The sequence below is a fragment of the Corvus hawaiiensis genome, chromosome 1 (genome assembly GCF_020740725.1).
Source record: "Corvus hawaiiensis isolate bCorHaw1 chromosome 1, bCorHaw1.pri.cur, whole genome shotgun sequence".
NCBI classification, from domain to species: domain Eukaryota; kingdom Metazoa; phylum Chordata; class Aves; order Passeriformes; family Corvidae; genus Corvus; species Corvus hawaiiensis.
The window spans coordinates 19,491,948-19,514,687 of NC_063213.1; the positions used below are offsets into that span (position 1 = coordinate 19,491,948).

The 22,740-nt window shown below is 38.9% G+C and overlaps 1 protein-coding gene across 1 annotated transcript in view; it reads right to left on the bottom strand.

Moving 5' to 3' along the window:
* Window positions 1-22,740, bottom strand: part of PLXDC2 (plexin domain containing 2) — a 268,004-nt gene that overhangs the window by 103,314 nt on the left and 141,950 nt on the right. The window contains exons 3-4 of the mRNA XM_048295506.1: window positions 22,138-22,284; window positions 14,242-14,311 (exon numbers count right to left, since the gene is read on the bottom strand). Coding sequence (XP_048151463.1) covers window positions 14,242-14,311; window positions 22,138-22,284 — 217 coding nt within the window. The remainder of the gene's footprint in view (window positions 1-14,241; window positions 14,312-22,137; window positions 22,285-22,740) is intronic.

The window sequence follows — 22,740 nt, forward strand, 5'->3', positions numbered from 1 at the left end:
TCTGGTGACATGACTTTTCTGTCTACAACAATTATAAATCTCTTAAAGATGGATTTATACTACTGATTACCATGACTTTGGAGCAACTTAAACAAGTAATTTGCATTTTTTCATAATCCTGATGTCACATAAACAGATACATACAGGGATATGCATGATCAGATGTATTTCCCCCTATGCCCAGAAATTACTGCATTGTGGTTTTTTTCCTTTTTCTTTCACTCTGGAAATATTAACCAGATCAATGAAATTATTTTTGAATTGTACTGTGGTCACAGAAGGTCACATTTCAATACTGTGCTGAATATAGGAATTCCTGCAAGCTATGTCTGGACACAGGCTATCTGTCAGAATCAGCTATTGCCTCTTTCCACACAGGATGGTCATTTAATATTAAGGCCAGGCATACATCTCAGGACACATTGAACCCACTCAGATCATTACCTTTAGGAAGAAAATGAACCTCCTCAATTTTTTTTATTACCAACCCACAGGAGGTGCTAGCTGAGCTGGCTAAGGATTTCATACCAGCTTGCCAGTGAGAATGGGGTTTCACCAAGTTAAAAAGTTAGGCAAATTTCTGTCAAGCCAGGACTTATCTCATTACTCCAAAACATGAGACCCAGAAAGGTATGGTAGTACTTATATGCACAGAAAGGTGTGAGGACAAAATATTTGTCTTTTGATTGACCACTTGAGTCATAACTAAAAATCATATTTTTAAGTGCACAGTTGGTTGGAAGCTAGGGACATTAGTTTAAAGATAGTCTCCCTGCCTAAAAAAAAAAAAAAAAAAAAAGACTCCCAAACACACACTGAAGGAATGATGTTAGATTATTTAAAGTCAAAATTTTAATAGCAGTGCTGGTCTGTCACAGAAAATAGTGATGAGATGACAAGATCTCTGTAAACCTATTCAAAATGCACTCTCCTTTCTGCTGCTCCTCACACAGCAGCTTCTCCTGGTACATTGTTATCTTTTGAGCCCACCTGCTTTGCATTGCTGTCCAATAAATACACTTTCAGTGCCTGCTGGCTTAAAGAACAAGCTGACTGCTTGCTCAACAGAATCTTTCCACACTGTACCAATTTTACATTAATACATTGAGATGACAAGGTTATTTGCCATAATATCAGAACACACAGGTTAATTGTTGAGACACAACCACCGTTCTCCTCCAGAGCGGCCGCTGTGTTGCGGTGCAATTAATGGGCAGATTAATCAGACAGTAATGCACTAAAGTGCATCAATGAGCTGCCCACCAACACTGTGCTGGTGCTTGCTCTGCAGTGGGCAAAGCAGCTGAATTGTCCAGGGGAGCCAACTGACTGCTGAGGGCAATGATACAGCAGTGCTGGAGAGCACAGAGCAGTTAGTATGCACCCAGCAAAAAGACACCTGTAGAGCCCTCTGACCATCCAACTATCTGTCACACAGAGGGAATCATCATTTTAGAAATTTCTCAAAGTTGGACCATGCCTTGGTAATGCTAGGCCTTTGGTAGCAGAAGACAGTAGGTCTGCATTTTAAAGCTGGAGTCCTCAGTCCTTCCTTCTGCATCTAAACCACTGTACTAGTTTATCTGAGAAAAAAAGAAAAAGGTAAAACCCCAAACCCATTTTTGGACTGTGTAAAAGAAGAAGAATGGTTTTAATACAGCTGACAGTCATCTAAGGTTATTGGCTTTGCAAGACCAAGAAGTGTCTCTATTAGATGACTAATTTCATATGACCATGTCAACAAGGCCACACTTCCCAAGCAACTAGTCCCAAGCAAGGGACAGTAGCCACAATTCGTCCTCATTTTCAGTGATTCTCATCTAAAGAAGCAAGGCTGAAAAGGCCTTTCTCATGGAACAGTTTTCTAGAAGATGCAAACAGCAGAATCTGAGTGACCCAAGAGGAACTGCAAGTTGATAATGGTGCTTATATTTCATTTCACAAGAAAACATCCAGAAACAAAACTAGGAAAAACCTACCTGACTGTGGCATCCTGAAAATTTCACTACAAGGTAAAAACCCAAACTGTAAATATATTAGAAAAAACCAGACATCTAAATGGGAACCACTGAATAAAAAACCATGCCTGATTAGTTTTCAAATATTTGATAAGTTTAAAGTGCTTTTGTGAGTGGAGATGACCTTTAATATCTATAATACTGACTGCCAAAATGACTACATTTAAAAGAAAACAAAATGTCAACAGTGCTATACTTCAAAACAGCTATATTTCAACCTCAGAAATATTTAAGAATCTTCTTGACTGCCTAGCCAGTACTTCATTTTTTGCATGGATGATAAGTATTTTTAACACCTGTGAAAACAAAACATCGTATGACATTCTTGATAATTCATATTCTTCCTCTCTCCCTAGTCTTAACAAGCATGCGCAATAGAAACAGGTTAAGTTTCTGAATGTATACAGGAAAGTCTCCAACTAGAGACTTCCCCTTACACGTATTTTAAAAAATATATATATATTTATGGAGAAAGGACACTAAACAAATATTTGTCCACTTTTTAAAATTATTATTATTTAACAGTAAACCAAATACATAATTTACCACAGAAAATCCACATTTTACCATTCTTTTCTGGTCTGCATAAAATGTAATTAAACCTAGTGGAATAATTGATAATTGGACTGCCAGTCACTCTTTTAACATGTGTATTATGGATAGACATTATTTGTGTTCCATTTGTGTTTCCAGCAAAATTGGGTTTTCTCAATAAATGCCAGTGATGATAGAACAAGCCAAACACAGCTAGCAGTGAAAACAGCATTTAAATTACCCCATCTACATCTTCCAAATGCCCAAATGCCCAGAGCATATTTGCTAAGAATTACTTGAGTTCCTCTTCATGTAGAGTAAAACCAGCTGAATCCCTCATAAAAATCTGTTGTGCTCCCTCCCCCCACAATGAAAGTAGATGAAAAATGTTATTTATAGAAATTGGAATAAATGTATTTTGCAATTGGCAATCTAGGGCAAGATTTCCATGAGTTAGCAAAGTGCTACGAATCCTGAGAATATCAGAGGATACAAGCTGCTCCACCAAATTTTTTCACTATTTTTTGAGGGAATACATACGAAGTAATGTCAAATATTATTCCCTGGACATTTTCACAGCTGGATGCACAACTTTCTCATCTCTGTGTTATCAGAAGTCCATGTTCATACTAGGAGTTGGAATTAACAAATAAAATTGTTATGAAAGCTACAGCTGAAGAAGCACAAAAAAAAAAAGCATTTGTAAAAATTCAGAAACTGTTCTTAAAGAGAAATGTTCATGTACCTAATCAATCTGCTGGCTGGATGTTTATGGGCAGTGCAAGAATGTGTCCTCCAATGTAAAAAAATGGTTTATCTTTCACATCACTCCTTAAAAGAAACCAATAATTTAGTAGGATGACTGAGAACAAAACTTGCTTCCAAACAGCCCTGAAGATTTTTTCTTTTCCTGAAAATGTGGACATAGATTTTTATAATCAAGGTAAGCAGTGCCGTTGCTGTCCTAACCTTGCTCTGACACTTGAAAACAGGTACAGCTCAGAGCTGTTAAGGTGGACGAAAGGCAGCAGTAGGCACAGGTAGGAGTGTATTATTCAGATAGGAAAGCAGGCATCAAATTCACACAGTAATTGCTCTGATCATGGAGGAGGCTCAAAAGGCTCCACGTCTAATGACTTACGGTGCCCCTCTTAAAGAATAAATTCAGGAGACTAAGAAAACTAACTAAGAGACTAATAAATTCTATGGACTAGGAAACAGAATTTTCCCCTTAAAATACTGGTTCTGATGCAATTCTGAGAGAGGTAGAAATCAGGGTGTGGGAATCAGAAAGTAAAATTGTCTCATATTGATATGACCTCCCAATAACACTACATAGAAATCTACTTGAAAGAAGGAAAATATTTATTTTGGTGTATAGGATTGAGAGAGATGCAGCTTAAAACTCTTAGTCAATGCTCCATAGATACTTTTATTTCTTTATGTTTCATGTCTCCTCCACATTAGGCAGGAAACCAAAGCAGAACATAAACTGCAGTAAAAAAAGAATGGGCTGATGACTTTTATTGCACTAATAAGTCATTGTCAAATAACGCTTTCTTTTATTTGGCATCACTTGCATCTAACTAGTGAGATATATGAAATCACACATCTACTGTCATTCGGCTCAGGCTATAACAATATTGCATCTAGCTCCTTTCAAATAATAAGTTCTTAAATTAATAAGCATTTATTTCTTTGAAAAATGATATTTTAGCAAGTCAGTTAAGCCCTTTGGTTCTTAAAACAGTCACTGTCTTCAACAGCCTTTAGCCTGTGCTCTCAGATGTGCAGGCACGTACCAGACTGCCATGTGTGGCAGCTTGAAGTCAAAAAGTCACCATTTCTACTTGAGCAAATAGCTACAAGAAGATTTTTCTGGGTAAGCAGCCCCAGGCATCATGGGTCATGATGCAGGTTACAGAGTCTGGCTTTCTTTTTTTCAGGTTGGTTAAAAGCAGAATTGTAGGCTACACTTCAGCCTGCACAGACTTTGCAGTACAGTAATGGGTGAAGATAAAACACTTCTAACATGAATTGCAGGGCAGAGCCCAACTGAACTGTTATACCAATGTTGTCTCTGGCAAGACAAGGCAGTGTTGAACCCACTAACACTTGAAGGAGAAGCAGCATTTGCACCCATGGCCCTGACCCCTTGGCTATCCTACTCAAGAGTTGAGACCAGCGCTGGTGAGTGAGGCAGGGTAAGAACCCCATGCTAGTGATTCTGGCTACCTTATCATTTCCTGGAAACACACTAGAAAGACAAATCAACAAGCTGCTTTTCCAGGCTGATGTAGCATCACTAAAAAAATGACACACATAACACATGAAATTGTTACAATATTATGGCCTAGTGGTAGTAGTTCTAAAATAAAAGTCCTGTCTAGAATAGTCACTGCAAGAGATTGGAGCATGAAGAAGCTCCTAAAAGTAAATGGAACTAAAACACATGAAAACAAACATAGTTTTGAGGTAAGCTTTCCATGAAAACATCAAAAACTCTTCTATTTATACTGTTTTTCCTGACATGTCTTGTCATTAAATTTATGCTTTGTGACAAAATTATCACTTCAAGTCATGGCAAGGAAAACCTCCATAAATGTGAATTATTTCCAAAGATTTTGGAAGAAATTTAAAAATGCTTCTTTCCACTGCTCACACCTGGAACCATCTCCTCAACAGGCATATGCATGAAAAAGCTTGAAAACTGGGGATGTCACAGCCCAGTGACAACATTGACAGAAGGAAGGGGAAAGGGTGTGAATGGAGCCAAGGCCAAGGCTGTAAGGAGGAGTGAGAAGCAAGTGAAAAAATTAAAGTCTCAGTTCAAAACTGACAAAGATCCATGGGAATCTATTTATTTCAATGGCTTTGGCTTCAGAAAACAGGCTGATATGAGTCTTAACAATTTGCAAAGCTAATGAATTTAGCAAGGACTGGCTTGAGAGAGGGTGGTTGCCAAGGAGGGATGATGATATAATGAAGAGGCTGGCAACGGGCAACTGATTTTTCATAATGTGGCTCAGAGAACATTTGCATGCATTCTGTTTTCCAGCTGTTGATCATGCAAAACACGTAGCAGCATTTGCTTAAGACTCTCCAGGAGTCAGGGATGGATGGACAGTCATCATATGAGCACTGCAGGACAGTCAAGATATTAAGAAAATCTGTAGTCCCTGTACTGTCAGAGATGCAGAAGAAATTCCATGTGCAGGATTTTTCTTGACAGATCCCAAGTAGTGAAATTAGAATACTTTATCTGAAGTAATGAATATGAAAAGCCTTACATAGATTCATTCACGTGCTTTTCATGCTATTCAACAGTCAGAGATACAGATAGGAAATGGAAATTATGGGTGATTTGTGACTTTGGATACAACAAAACAGAAACAATAGCAAGAAGAGAGAGAAATTATATTTACTTTTTTAATAATGCTGCTGGTGACATGTAAAATTAAGCAACTAAATAGCCTCTTAAGGTGAGCCTCTGCCATCAGTAGGATGGCTCCAGTAGGATGGTTTTCTGTTACTTTTAGCTCCCACAAAATATTTCCAGCTTCCTCATCAGTGAGGGCTGGCACTGGGTCTCTATGGGCTGATCTGGGGCCATTTTAGGAAGCAATTTACTTTGTTAATTATATTTCTCCAGCAATAATTTCAGTGTTCACTTAAGTCCTCCATTGATTTTAATTAATCCTGTGTAAGCTTCCAAACTTTTCTTTTAGATAACAACAAGCTGCTTACAGCACAACAACCAGAAATTCCACACTCACTAATGCAGCTGGAAATCAAATGTACTGTTACTTGCTATAATTGCTTTGGACATACTGCCAGTGGCCCAAGAAATGGCTAAGTCTGAAGCAAAATAGAGGAGCAAGAAATCTTCTTTTCCAAAATATTACAAGTTGGAAACTAGGACATTGCTTCAAGACTTTAGACTTCTATTTTTCTTACAACTTGTTTTTCTTATTAATTAATTCTTTGGATGATGGCTCTATACTACATCGTGTTAAAGACACTAAAGCTAATGCAACACAGATTAAGTTACAAAGGTAATATAGAATAAATGCTTAACAGTTGTACCAACATTGCACTAGCTTAAACACCTTCATATACATGATCCTCTGAGCTGTTGGAATACTGTTTAAGGTAATAAAATGCACAGCATAAAATTGGAGAAAGACTCCTTTGTTGATAGAACAAAAAATTATTAACTGGATAGGACTCTTACCTATAGCTTTAAAAACATCATTTTGTTGAAGTGATATTGTAGCTGATGAGTACTTCCAAATATAATATTTCTAATATCTTTTCCTGAAAGAATTAAAGGTACTTTATCTACACAGGCAAAAACCTTGCCTGTATTACTCTCTTGTTGTACTTAATGCTATCCACACAGAATGGAAAAAACCCAACTAAACAAACTTAGACACTTTTCCCTTTAAGTGCTGCTCTGCTACAACTTGTAAACATTCTCCACTACTTCGGAGAGGAGCAGTGGTGAGTGTTGCTGCTTGCTGCCATTGCAGAGCATGGCTTTAACAGAGCAGCCATCTCGAAATGGAGAGCTGCCCTGATATGAGGTACAGTCAATTAGGGAAGCATCCTGTGGCAATCTAAGGAGCTTTACAGCTCATTTTGATAGCAATAGGATCAGGATATTTGTGTGAACACTTGTCTTAACAGTCATTTCTTAAGGAAGCCAAATGATCAGTCAGTGCAGGCGCCCAGATTTCAGCAGAAATAAAAGGAACAATATGAATTTTGTCAGTAATCTAGGAACAAGAACATAAATTTATGACATTTACAGATACAGAGGGTAACATGCTAAAGAAAATGAAGCCCTCAGTTTCACTGGCTGTTACAAGTAATCATCAATGGTACCTGGTGCTATGGGGTACTAATTAGCAAAACCATCACGTAATACACAGGATTTCACATCCAAAATTATAAAACTGCATTTACAGCTGCCTGGTTTGAGATGTGAATTGAGTTCCCTTAAAAGTTCAAGGAAAAGAGACTTCATTAAGATGCAGATGGGATCAAATGTCTGAAAAGATTTTATTACACCTTGGCAATAAAATTGATAGTAGTAGGAATTCAATACATTAAGAAAAACCAGGAAACAGAACTTTTGCCAAAGTTAGAAATAAGCTTTTTCAGAAAGGACAACACTTAATAATATGTGGACAGAATTTAACCTAAGACCCACCTCTTATTAGAAATAATGTAACTTATAGTGGTCCTTATTTTTAGTAATTAATATTGACTCTGAGCTGAATTTTTGACATAATTCCCAGCCTGAATGGTCTCTAATGCCCTATGCTTGGAAATACTCAAGTTTTTGAAAAATTTTGTAACCAACTATTATCATGGTCCTAATTTTGGCTTTATGAAACAGTAATATACAAGTACTATTTTACAAATCTTGGAACATTTATTTCATTTGGTCTAGGAATTCCACATAAATACATAATTTTTATGAAGTACTGCCTTACAGCATCAAAAGGTGTATTTCCCACACCTCAGCAGGAATTTTCATCTTTTCATTAGAAGCTATAGGCAGAAATTTATTGAAGTTTGGTTTTTTTAACTCATGAGCATGAACCAAACCAAATATACATTATATTTTGTAGTAGCTGGAGAAAATAAAGACTTGTCAAGCGTTAAAAATCTTTACTATGATGTAATAGCACAATATTATTCAAATTTGAATGCTATTCTAAATGCTGAGCATAAGATAAATGCCTACTAAAAAATTATACTATAAAAAGTTATGGATCCTTTTTAGACATAGTCCATACCTGACAACTTCCCAGTGTTCAGTGGAGCAGTTTTTGGCTATCCTGAAGGCTCTTTGCCTTAACATTAAGCCATTTAATTTATTATTATTTTCTGCAAAATGATTAAATTTTATTTAATGCTTATTTGGCATTACATGTGGACAGTACTTTGGCTAGCTATCCGTTATTCTATGAAACAGAGTCTTACAAAACCACAACTATGGTCATTTTAAGTCCTGTTACCACTTCAGTGCAACTACTGCCCATGATCCTCACAGTCAAAGTTGGAAAATGCTTTAATATATGATGATCAGGGTAATGTCAAGGCATATGGAATGCTTTTTTTCCCCCTAAAGCTTATCATTCTCTTTGCCCTAAGTGCTTCTGATCCAATTTGTAAAGATAAAGCATAAGTGTGGGAATGGAAAGAGTTGTAAGAGTTCACCAAAGAAAGGTAGGCAAAGCAGAGTTTCCAGGGAGGGACTGCTTCCTTACAAAGACAGGAGGGATATTCCCAGGACACTTGACACAGGAAATGACAGACAAAGGAAGCTTTACAGGGAGAAAATTTTTGTAACAACTGCACGGCAATATAAGACATCAGAAAAAGAGGAGGTGAATGAAGGCAATTGTGTGAGCTAGTCAACAGCCAGACCTCTACAGTCCCTTCAGAGTGAGCTGCCCACTGGTGATGACAAGTGTAATCCCCTGTAACAGACACAAGGTAATCTGAGCCACTGATTTTGGCTAGAAACACTGTGTTTCACTCTGCTTTGTATCACCTTTTCCATTTAACAGATGTTGCCCATAGGGCAATTTGTGTTATCAAAGAGCTCTTCATTAAGTGACGAACACATCTCCTGCTGGCTCCTGTCCTGAAGGGTTCAGAGCAGCAGGAACAGCCAGAAAAGCTTCACTGAGATTTCTGACAGACTCTAACAAAATGCTCCACTCAGGACACTGATAATTCAAAGGGCCAGGTAAATTTCACTCCACCTATCCACTGGTTTGAAAGTTTAAGAAAATAAATGCATGAGATGCAGGGAAAATAAAGCATAATCATTCCCTGAGGACTAGAAATTTCCAGATAATTTTTCATTAGCATAGACTTTCTGCAGGCTGCAAACGCACCACCATTCTCACCCTTAACAAGCTCAGGTCCTGATCCCGTGGACCCTTCTCTTTCCATAGCATCACCAGCTAGGTGGACAAATTTCCCTCCTGCTCAGAGGTATTGCTCTGTGGGCCAACACAGAAAGATAGGGCTCAGACAGTGCGACATCAGGCTTTATTCCTTCTCCACAGCATGCTCTCTATCACTGATCCTTTTTCCTTGAAAGTACTGCAAAATGTGATGGAAATTATATTAGAATTTGCCACACTTTGGTAATTATTTTTCTTATCCCTCCTGCTACAGTGAAAACAGTAAAATTAAACATGAATTCCATAACCATACATACACATTCAATGTCCAAAAGGAATTTTAAAGTGTTACCTCTGCATAAAACTTCAGCTTTTATGCAGCTAACCAACTAGCTTGCTAACCTGAGATATTTTGCCTCTGCTACTTTCCCACAAGCTATATGTACACATAAAAAGAGTTTGATACTGAAATAACTGTGATTCCTCGTCAAAATGAAAGATTACTTTGACTCAGTTGTCCTGACAAGTCAGGGTTTAGAAACCATGCTCAGGTACCTAACAGCTGCTCCTCAACACAAGATCTAACAACATCAAGTTTCAGCAGAAAAATTTTTCAATGCTTGTTTTCTTATCTTGTGTCAATGGAGTGTAGGACAGTTATAGTTTTGATGAAAAGCTGTGTGAATCTTGGATGCACAAAGATCTCTTTCTTCCATAAATACAAGTATTTTTAAGCATGAGATCTGCCCATAGGAAGTAATAATCATACAAAGAGTTCTCGATTTCTGTTTTAGAAAATTATCAACTTTAATTCAATTACACTGGGATTTACTGCTAGGATGGCTTTTTATTTCTTTGTTCGGTACTCCTTTGATTATTGACATTGGTAGAAATGCTCAGGCAGCATCTTCACTGTAAGAATTACTTCAAACAATTCCTCCATCTGGAATATTCCTCTACGGAAAGATGACTCATGAAATATTATCTCACCAGAATTTAATACAATATTTAAAAATTCAGCTGCTTGTTTCAACTTTAGCAGTTTGCTGTTACATAGGGTAGGTGGACATTTCTGGACCCTTCTTCGTGCTAGCTGGCAAAATGTCTCAACAGTCAGCTTTATAAATCTAAAAATGTAACCACCTAGTCACTTCAATTTCTACTGTCATTGTTATATTTCATTAATGCTGGGCAATGTTTGCACAGCAAGGCCTTTCCTGCTCCCTGCAATACCACAGAGAAATTTAATGTGAACTAAAAATGCCTTAAAAGCAAAAAACCCCAACTGAATAATTGACAGGAGCTGATATAAAATTGCACTAAAAAATAGAGACTGATAAAGAAAACAAACCAAAAAAACCCTCAGAGAATAAACAAGAGGGGCTTACTATCATGAACATGGAAAATAGAGCCAGCAGTGAAGTTTGCTGCATGTTGAGTAGGATGTGGGGCCACAGAGCTTCAAGGACACCTGTGAGAAGTGTTATGGTACTGCATGGAGAGATGCATCACAAGACAGGGTTTTCCCAGCTCTGCTGAGCTCTGTGAGGGGTGTCAAAGACTGGCAACAAGCAGACTTCATATACGCAGCTCCTGACATGCACAATATGACTCGCTATCTCAACAGTGTTTTTTTATGAAAATAACCACGTTCTTGGGCCATAGGGCACCACATTTAGAAAGCTTCACAGAAACCAAAATGCAGCTTCTTCTTGCGTTACTTACTATTATTAAAGTTTTGAGAGCTATCTATAGGAATCTGGGCAGAGAAATGTCTGTATAGCAAAGAAACAATTACTAATTATGTTAATAATTAGTTTAATTCTAATATAAAATTCCTGTAATAATATATAGCCTTTTCAAATACAAACTAAGGACAACAGTGGATAAGACCCTCGAACTATTTATTTTCACTCCGCATTCTTCCTTTCTTAGTTGAACAGAATCAGCTTATCAAAACTATTCAGAAGAGGAAATAAATATTAGCTAAAGAGAAAAAAAATTGAATTTTAAACCCCAGTAATTTCAAAATCATCCCAAGCAATCTGGGAACCCTACTATTCCAGAATGCACACTCCATGAAGAATGGCAGAAACTATCGGGGTAGATGTTTTTATTGTGACAGGCATGTAATGTGCAATTGTACTCAACTTCCCTTTTAAGAAGGTTATTTAATTTATGATTTGGATGTAAAAACAGTTTTTAGTTTTGTCATTAGCATAATTAATAATATCCTGCTCTCCAGGAAGTGGACTCCCGTACACATTAACTTTGTCATTCTTTCGATGTCAGAATAACCTCTGGAGGTATTCCAGGTCTCTAATAATAGTAATGACATTGTAAAATCTTGGTTACTAGGAAATAGCAGACCATACAGTATACGAAGCACATGGAACCTGTATTCATCTTTTGTTATCATAAATCACTGGTGGTAAAGTGTGGTGCTTAGCTTAGCAACAAAATTTGCACATATATCCAAAACAAAACGCTTTTAGAGAATTAGTACAGAAACAAACCTTTCTTTTCCAGCTAAATGAGTTTAGGAGTCTTATAGCTGTAGTAAAGGTTGCATCTTATCCTGGACTGACAGAATGACTTACAGTTACTGAGCTTTATCAAGATAGCATTTTAAAATCTATTACTAGCTAGATCTTTTTCGTACTTAATTTTGAGGTTGAAAAATCATGGAAATGTCAATGAAAGACAGAAATATCTCTGTGCTAATGTCAATGGTGTACATTAAAAGGACTGATTTTAAAGTCCTATTTAGCTTGACAATAATCCCTAGATCTATTTACAGCAAAAATATTTTATTTAGTAGGAATGGAGCAAAAAGAAAAGCATAATTATCAGCCAGTATGCCATTAATACCCATAGAAAAGAATCCTGCAGAGCTGCAGTCATTTTTATATTCTTATGTGTTTTTTTAAAAAAAGAAAACAAAGACAAAATCACTTAAATTCCCCAGTTACTCTGTATCAAAAGTATCACAAACTGCTACTACACAGTTCACCTCAGGAGATTAACTTTCCTTCTAAGTCTTTTGGGTGCGATGGAGAAACTGGTCACAGCACAGTACTTTAGTGAAAGTGGTAAAAGTAGTAAAAATTCAGGACTTCCATTAAAAGGGAAGGCTTAGCAGAATGACCACACAAAAAGGATTACTTGGAGAGAGTGAACTTTGTGAAATTTTAAGGAACCAAGTACAGCGGTAAGAATAAGGGGACATTTAGAGGATGAACCCTGTCCCCACCACTGTTGTTTTAGCTGTGCAGGATCCATCGCATCCCATCCCATTCTTTCATGCTACGCAGATCATGTGCTTGATTTTGGCAGCCTGTCAAATGCAACTCCTCTAATAAAGAACATAGAACTAGGCATCAATGATGAAGCACCAAAATGAAATTAACAGCAAAGTAGAATGGAAATCAGACAAGTCTCAAAATCAGTGGTTCTTGGCTCATCTGATCCAAATCAGCAGCAAAATCTCATTGTTGATCAAGAAGGGAAAACTGATACTGAAGTCACCTCATAATCCTGCATCCTTTTTTATCATTCTACTGCAAAGCAACCATTTCACATCAGCCTTTATTCACCTTTGTCCATCACTTGTATTCTTCTTTGGAATCAAAATGGAGATCCTGATGAGGAACACGACTGGGACCTCTGTTCCAGTTCCCACTCTTGTTGAGACACTGGCTGCAATTCTACCCTAATCTTTTAGTCATAACCTCCCCATTCAGGACTCCAGGTAGACATGGATATCCCCTGATCCAGTCCATCTGGACCCCCACAGCAAAGGAAGGAGAAACTTTGACCAGGGACAGGGTAGGATTGCTCCTGATGACGGTGGCTGGTATTTCTGCCTGCTTGTACTGTCACATCTCTAGGCTGAGCACCACCACCCAGTGTCCATGAACTTGCTGGACATGTTCAAGGGCCAGAGGATCCTGTGGGTGTGCTCTCCATGATGCTGCCTTTTGCCTCCCTGTTTTCATTTTTTTACTATTACTCCTTCTTTTTAGGATTTGTTATCTTCCACGTTGTCTCCTTTTCCTCATCTCATTAGAATCAAATTGTCTGTCAAGGAGGTGAAGTGGGAGGGGAACATAAGGAGTTGATGGCTGTTCCCAGCACAGAAGATTGGTGCAAGCAGCAGCCAGCAGCAGTGGGAGGCAGAACCCCAGCCATGAGCCATCAGTGGTGCCCAGAGCTGCCAGACTGGGAGCTCGAGCTGGCCCTACCTCCCTTCTCACCCCACTCCTCTCCTGGACGGAGGAGAGGAAGGCCATGGTACATTTTCAGAGGCTGTACCACACCACGACAATGCACTGCAGTGGGTTTGCCCTACAGGTGACACAGGACGTACTTCTAGCAGCACCTCTTATCTTTGGGCAGGAAATCCTCTTGCCTCATGCAGGCAAACCCTGTCTCCCTCCTTGTTTTGGCTCCAGCACTCTCACCACCAGTGCAACTGCTACATACACCCAAGTTCCCAAGGGGGAAATATCTAAACAGAAAAGGATTAATGCTGTAAAGCCTTACAATCAGATGGGTTTACAACAGTTCCACTTGAACTGCTGGAGGCTTTTCATCATATTGATATTTTGTGATTTTCTTTTTGTGGACAGGAAAATTTCCTAAATCAAAGCTGCAGTTTATCTCTTGACATATACAAGGCAGGAGAAAAAAAGTATTTTAAGTAGCTGCAAGAAACTCTTCTCATCTTACTCAAAGTAAATGGTTACAAAGCCACTTACCCCCAGTTGCCACAGTAATTTCACGTAGAAAATGTCCATAAAATGGAAAATCAAAGGACAGATTCACTCTCTGAAAGGAATAACACCAAAAAAATAAAATCAATATTGAGCAGAACATTAAGAGAAAAAAAGATGAACAGTCATCCACTTCAAATATCTCTTCCATTGCTTTTTATTTTTCACCAGAGCCTTGTTATTCTTAATTTGGAATTGCCAGTAGCTAACTGGAAAGAATTCTGTGGAGCACTTAAACACTTAAAGCAGTGGATCTTTATAACAGAAAACTTCAGAAAAGAAAATACACAAACAGGCATTGTAACTCAATCACAAGAATAAAATTAATAAAAGATTTGTAGAATTTCTGCTTAAAAAAAATGTTGCTTTAACCTCTTAAAAGGAGCCATCAATATCTAAAGCCTGAGCAATATCTGTGTTTTACAGGATGCCTGCTGCTTTGGCTGCTGGCTATCTGCTGCTCTGCCAAACCAGCCTTCAGTTTCAAGTGCTGTCCCTGACATCCTGCTGCTACCTGGGTCTTGTCTGATAAAGGCTGGTCACTGGAAGGTAATTCCTCCATCAAACCCACAAGACACCAGTTCCCAAAACTCTATACTGTCAGCTAGGAAATGGAATGATGCATAAAGAAATAATCAACAGAAGAAATAACAAACTCTACTTAAGTTGTTATTGCAAAAGAAAATAAAATAGTAAAATAATAAATAAAAATTTTAAAAGAGTCTTTTTTTCTCCATTTCCCTACAGGTGACTATCCTCTATCAGCTGAATTCATAGCAGAGAATTGTAATTTGGGGAATGAACTCTTCTCCTCAACTAAACTCACCATAGAGCATCATTCAAATTCAAACTCATTTTGCCTCTCTGCCTATGGCTTTATCTTTTTCCACCTATTCCATTCCTTTCCCAAAGCTCATTGATTATTGTGGACACTTATAATTATCACCTTGTGTACTACCTGGTTAACTGCTGAATAAATTAGTAGTCATGGCAGAAAAGAGTGCTGAAATCCCAGCAAGGTCTTTTCACTGTTTGAATATAATATCCTGTGAAAAACACATCTCTTCCATAATGGTCCAAATACCAAATATGAAATGAGCATGCAGCCCATTATTCCTTATTTTGGAGGAGTTACTACAGTAACAACTGGTGTGAAGATGGGTTGTTGGTGACTGTCCCTCAACCCTAACCTTTAAGGACTCCACTTAAGGTCAACAGCCCACACATTTTAAAAATGTGGGGGGAAAAAAAGGAAGAAGAAAAGTACTCTTTCATCTTTCTTTTCCCTACCATTATTTCTGTCCTGTGTTTTATTATTGTCAGATTATATGATTACTTCTTCTCTCAGGAAGAATTATATTTACATACACCAGAAATGTTTAAAGAATTATTTATCATGAAATTTGCAGTTGAAGACTTACAGTAACTTTAAATTAGATTTGGTTTCTGTTTAAGTGGAAGACAGAATTTTGACAGGATTTATTAGCACTTTTTTTGTTTGTTTTTAATTAGAATGCAAAATCCATTTGCCTTGTGTTAATTGGACTGAGTAGGTTCTAATGACCTTTTCTGTATATACATAAATATGGATGTACAACTGAACATTTCTAATCAAAAATGGCATATGCAAAAGATAGCACATGAATTAATCCACACAAATGTTCTTTTACCATGTTCTACAGCTTTCAATGCTGAAGTGTATGCTATATCTATGAATGCACTCAGGTGTTGGGGTCCCTCCCCTGCCGTGTAGCCCTGGGAGAGGGGCCCTGAGGGCACAGACACGGGGCTTCCCTGCCCCTGCTCAGCCTCGTTCCCATTGGTTGGTTTGTGTTCCCTGCGCGGGCAGAAGGACCCTTGGTCCCGTGACTGGAACAGTTCCTCAGCAGAGCTCCGGCCATGCGGCTGGAGAAATAAACATCTCTGAAACAGCTATCAAGAATCTGTCTGTCCATATATATTTCCTTTCCACGGGACTCCTGGTTTGATATATGCGTGTTGCAGGATCCCCACTGCAACAAATGGTGGAGATTTGTGAGCAGAACGATCCCCGATCCCTAAGCGACTGATTTGTGTGAGTAAACCCTGGAAACTTTGGATTCCTCTTCTTGGTTTTGCTTTGCTATTCCATATCTAAACTATGGAGGAACCGTGGGAAGACTCTTGGCTCTCAGAGCCGCATATGGACATTTATCTTAAACTTAAAATGATTCTTGAACAACGATTTGTAAATTTTAGCTTGATTCAAGCTCAAAAAGAACTGAAACACTTCCTGGCATGGTTGTTTAAGAACTTTTTCTATGTTTCTTGGGATTTAATTCTTACCAAGGGCTTTTGGAAAACCGTTTGGACACAGTTAATACTGGAGTCAAAATATATGCCGATGGAAGAATATTTTCGTGAATATTATTTAGTCACCGAGACTGTTGAGCAATGTCAGCTGTGTCCTGGCGAAGGGAAGCCTGGCGCAGGGACCGTGCGGCCCAGGCCACGTGCACCGAGCGCTCTGCGAGCAGCAGCGAGGCAGTTCCCGCGCGCGGGCGGAGCCACGCGAGCCGCAGTGTCGGTGGCGGAGCGAGGCGCGGCGGGAGCGGCGGGACCCGGCGGTGCCCGAATGGCCCCGTGCAGCGCGTGGTGGAGCGAGCCCCGTGAACGCCCGACCGAGAGGGGCGGCGCGCGGGCAGCGGCTGGCGGCGGTGGCGGTGGAACGGAGCCGCGCCCAGCCGAGACGCGCGCTGGAGCAGGGCGCGGGGGAGTCATCGCCCGGGGACCTGGCCGAGACGTGGGTGCAGCGCCCGGCATCGGCAGCGAAGCTGCGACCAGAGGAGGCGACGCACGGAGAACTGAGCGGCGTGGCCCGGCCCGGCCCGCGCAGCCCCGAACGCGACCCCGGGAAGAGCCCACAGGCACCAGCAGCCCTGACAATTCCAACACGGGAGCGACCGAAAGAGAGAACAAAGACGCAGCGAGACAGAAAACAGCAGCCACTCGGAAAAAGGAAAAGATCATAGCAACTAAGACCTTAGGGATAGTAAAATGGTATAATGTTAAGCAAAATTATGGTTTTATAACAAGGTGTGACAACCAGCAAGACATATTCGTGCATAGAACTGCTATTAAAAAGAATAACCCTGAAAAATGCATCCCAAGCTTGGGAGATGGAGAGGTGGTGGAATTTAATATTGTACTAGGGAGAAAAGGGTTACAAGCATCGCAGGTCACTGGGCCTGATGGTGTTTCTGTAAAAGGCAGTATATATGCAAAAAATCGTAGTCATGTTAGACAGTATCTCCATTGTAAGCCCCCCCTACAGTCTCCCTTTCCTAATCCCACCTTTCCCTTTTACCCTATGTCCTATTACCCCCAGTGTATTCCCAATCCGTTTTTTCATCCATGGTTTCCCTCACAAAACCATGCTTTTGCCAATTGTTTCCCCAAAAATCCCTTTCCAATGCCGAGTGGGGGATGAAAAGGGGGAGGGAAGAAGTTAAACCCTCTCCTGCCTCAGTTTCCCCACAAAGCATGCTCAGAGTTCTGTCTCCCTTCTGTCAGCCCTAAGATGTTCCAGAGAATCTGTTTGGACATTTAAAGACTCAGGAGGGTGGCTTGTTTTGTTTTGAAACTGTTCTTGTTATGTTTATCCAGTTGTTTTCATTCTCCTTTTATTAAAATAAAACGGGTGAGGTGTTGGGGTCCCTCCCCTGCCGTGTAGCCCTGGGAGAGGGGCCCTGAGGGCACAGACACGGGGCTTCCCTGCCCCTGCTCAGCCTCGTTCCCATTGGTTGGTTTGTGTTCCCTGCGCGGGCAGAAGGACCCTTGGTCCCGTGACTGGAACAGTTCCTCAGCAGAGCTCCGGCCATGCGGCTGGAGAAATAAACATCTCTGAAACAGCTATCAAGAATCTGTCTGTCCATATATATTTCCTTTCCACGGGACTCCTCGTTTGATATATGCGTGTTGCAGTATCCCCACTGCAACAGCACTCCATTTAAATTGTCCTTGCTCTACCAAACATAGTTTGAAGAACTCTGTTAAAACTACCAATTTTCTGTCCAAATTTTCCCTCTTTCCTTTATATGTCACCCTCCATTTTACCTATTAACTTTAACTTTCTGAGTACACAATAACCATTAAACTACCTCAAATGAAAACTATGCCCCCTTACCTGTCTTCTGAATTGCTACAATATAAACACTAATACAAAGATGTCTGCACCAAAAACTTGATATCATTCCCACTCAAGCCAGATACAGATCTCCCACTGGCTTAAGTCAAAATGTGATACCTTAAATTCTGACAATGTAAAAATGTTTAACATAGCCAATTTTTTAGCATAATACTGTAATAAAGAACCAACATGATTTAAGTAATATTTTAAAACACAATATTCTAACAGTCACTAATATTATGCTTTCATTTTCATGCTAGAAAGCATACCTTGTTTTTTAGAAAGAATACCAGAGTTTTCAATTCACTGAAATAAAGTGTTTTCTCCATGCATAAATGATAGAATGGACTGGAAGAAAAGAGACTTGAGGTCCCAAGTATGAGGTATCCTGTATTCTAGTTCAATGTTAGGGTAATCAACTCCTAGATATCTAATCTAAACACACTGAATATCAAAGCCACCTCTAAAATTTTATTATATGGTTAAGAAGATGGTGGCAATATATTGAAAAAACACACTTACTACTAGTGATATAAATCCTGTAGTGTTAGACATTGTAATTGTGCCATTAATATATGTTTGCTACTTTCCACAAACAATTACTATGCTGTTTATCAAGTCAAACCATCTCATGGATCCTCTCCAGGACCCTCTCCAGTTTTTATGGATTTTCTTGTAGAAGCAAAACCAACTGACAGCTTCTGGGAACTCTTAAGATTATTCACTTCCAAATGAAGGAAAACACACAAATTGAGTGTAAAATGTTTAGTATTCAAAGAACCCCTGACATCGTAAATGAATTCCTTGATATTTAGCTGGTAAGAATTTAACTCCTGGTCCTATTGTCAAATGGGAGAATAATGTTTAGAAATTATCAGCATGAAAATCACTGGGTCACAGAAAGATGTGCAAAATGGCCTTATGAAAAGAGTAATGTCAAAGTTTATCTCTACAGGAGAGAAGGTAAGAGATTGTTGCTGCGGTATGTATGATCTCAAAATATATGACTTTACAGTTGTACAGTTATAGAGATCACATCTCTCTGTTAAATAACTTTGTTGTGTAGTACATATGGATGCTGTTTACTTGGACACAAACATACAAAAAAGTCAACTATAGATCGTACGTCATTACAGGATGACTCTCTGGTACTTTTTCAGCCTTTGAGGGGACATTAATCTGAAAAAGGGGTCTTTAAAACTGTATGTAGACATGGCTGCAGCCACTCAAGTTCCCAGTCCAAGATGTTTGGGTAAGCATGAAAAGAGATGGATCTCAGTGTGCTAAACAGGGACCAGAGCCTTCTCTGCTGGAGCTGGCAGAAAGGCAGAGAGGGCACCTGACATTCAGAAGAAAGGTCTTAAACCACTTGCTTTGGGGAGAAACAGTTGAAGCCCTCAAGGTTCCATCTGGCATGCTGAATGATCCTCTACACCAATCCCACACCAGACCAAAAAATATTGCCTTGTTCTAGCCTCTAGTTTAATAACTTCAACAAAATGACCCCCTTGGAATGGACATTTTAGCTGCATAATCTCAGGGATCCAATTGGAAACAAAAGTGCTTACAACAAAGACATGGAAGGGTGTCATCTTTACTAATCATTAAACATGGGTTAAAATTTCTCAAAGAAATTTAATTAATGTTTAGGTCCCGGGTTTCAGAAATTACTTTTAAAAGGAAAAGATGTTATACCTTTTATAAGTATTTGTAATTTATTTATTACCTTTTCTTTTGGCATATTTCCATTCTTTCCCTCAACATGGAGCACCAGGATCCCACACAAAGTAGACAAGGCAGAAAATAGAGGTTCTCACTTTTAGGTACCCTCGAGGTTCTTTTTTTCTCATTAGAATCAAGTTGTCTTAAGAAAAGAGCTGATACACTGTTTTATTAAGTCTGCCCCAAAGATATGTAGCTGTCTGAACCCTCTGCATTTGCATTAACCCTGACTGCCTATGGTCTTTTAACTATGAAGGATATATTTTTTGCATTGGACTCTCTGACACTTAGATGTGCTGGATTTATCACCTCACTCTGCTTTCTGTATTCTAACTTAAATACCACAGTGTAGGAACCCAGAGTGCAGAGAATATGTCTCTGCCTGTTTTGAGGGGTTTCACCTCCCTGAACAACACAGCTTTTGACCTCTGTCCATGGAAAAAACTGACTACTATTAGAAAAGAACTAGAAACTGTACTAGTGTAAATTAGGTGACAGACTACTATGTAAGATTGTCACAGGGTGAAAAATTTAGAGGTTTTGGGTTTGTTAATGTAGTAAATAGACAAAAGCAGAACCCATCAAAATGGAGGATTGTTGTTGTTCTCCAAACCTTCTTCTTGTTCTACTACTCCATATTCTGCAGTAAAAGTAGTTTGGGATGATTGGACAAAGAATTCCGCAGTTCCTGGCTGTGTTATTAAATAATTGGTAGAAAAGTAAATATAATGTACGTTTTTAGTAACCATTGGTTAATTTATCTTTAAAAAGGCTGTGTAATCTTGATAATTGGGCTTTTCTCCTGCATTCTCTGCTTTGTGCTGTGTCTGAATCATGCTAGTGACTCTTTTTCTCTGATAAGACTTAATAAACAACTATCGAGAAGCAGCGAAGGCTGAGAGTCCCTGTTTGTCTCTGGAACTCCTGGCAAGGACTTTAAAAACTCTCTCCCATCAGGAGAGGTTTGATTACGGCACAGTCAGTGTCACCACAGTATTTCTTTCTGCTGCCTCTTGCATCCCTCTGAGCAGTCACCTGGCTTGTACCAGGGTGATAACAGATAAACAAAGGAAAAGACGAATTAAACTTGGGCTTTCTCTTAGCTTTAAAGCTGTTAAACACACCTGCATCTTTAAAAAGTGTACAACTTTTAAGTAAGGCATTCACTAGATTTTGTTTTAAACTGGCAAAACCCAAGGACTTTTTGTTGGAGCTAAGTTGGTGAATGGATGAAACAAGAATCTCATGAGCCACAGTTCCGAGCTGTAATTTTCTGTATTTAATTTGTGCTAATATTGGCTCTTCTATGTATGCAGCTTCTAGCCACAGATGAGAACAGAGAATATAATCTTTAAATTACAGAGTATTTTATTCCATTCCTAAGTGTGTAAGCCCGTTATTTTCATACCCATTTTTTCCAGCAACGATTACAATAAGTTAAATATGATTGTTATTCACGCTACAATTTATTTATATGCTGATAACCTAAAATTGTGATCACATAATTTCTGTTACTATATGACATTCTCATGAGCTTTATCAGTTGTCCCAAAAGGAAATATAAGCGTGACACCTCATATAAAATAGAAGTGCAAACACACCACATACGTTCCGTGGGAGACTTAAAACTTCATCAACTTCATCCTGAACCCAACTCTATCACTATTAAACTCAACAGTAAAATTCCCTCCGATTTCAGCAATGCAAGTGGTTTATTGTTTGATAGATTGTGATCCTTATGAAGGATTCCTTATGAGGAAAATTTTAAATATATCTGTAAAGGCACCTCTGAATGACTGTTACAGAAGGTTCAAAAAGGCAACTTGGAATCAAGTGATAACAAGAGTGTAAAGACTTCCACAGCTTAACTAGAATTCAAAGATATAGCTCTGTGAGCAGTAGTCATGGTACTTAGTAATAGTGCTGTGTGGGTCCCTGGGGAAAAATATCCAAAGTCTTTAGTCAAAGAAGAAAATGGTAAAATAACTTACTGCTGCTTGACGGTGGGTATTGGAAAGGATCCCATGAATCTTTACTTTGTCCTTCTCCATTTGGTCTATATTGACCCACAAATCCCGGCTAGTAGAATCATAGGGGCCATATGTCCTTGATGTATAATAATTATGATCTGTGTCCTCCTGAAAAAGGGAAAAAACATAGGAAAACCAGATTATAATGGAAGATGCACCTTAGCTATAAAACTCACCCTTGAAATACTGAGTCCTGTTGCTCCTCAAAGAAACTCAGTAATGAAGGAAAAAAGCACAAACTGTAAATATGTTGCAGAGACAGCTCTGCTCCCAACCATCAGCAGCTGACAAGGCAGTTACCTCAAGCAATCATCTTATATTATGATTATAATGTTCACTATCACAAATCCCAATCATACGTGTTCTGTAATAACCAGTGAAATCTATGGCAAAATATTTGATGGCTTTGGAGGAAAGATGGACAGTTCCTGTAACAAGGGCCACACTCTAACAAAGCCATGGGAACCATTCACAGATAGCACCTTAAAAAAATTGTATTTTTTAACATTTCTGACCATAATTCAATAGACTATCCTATATAAGAACATCCAAAACATTTCTAAT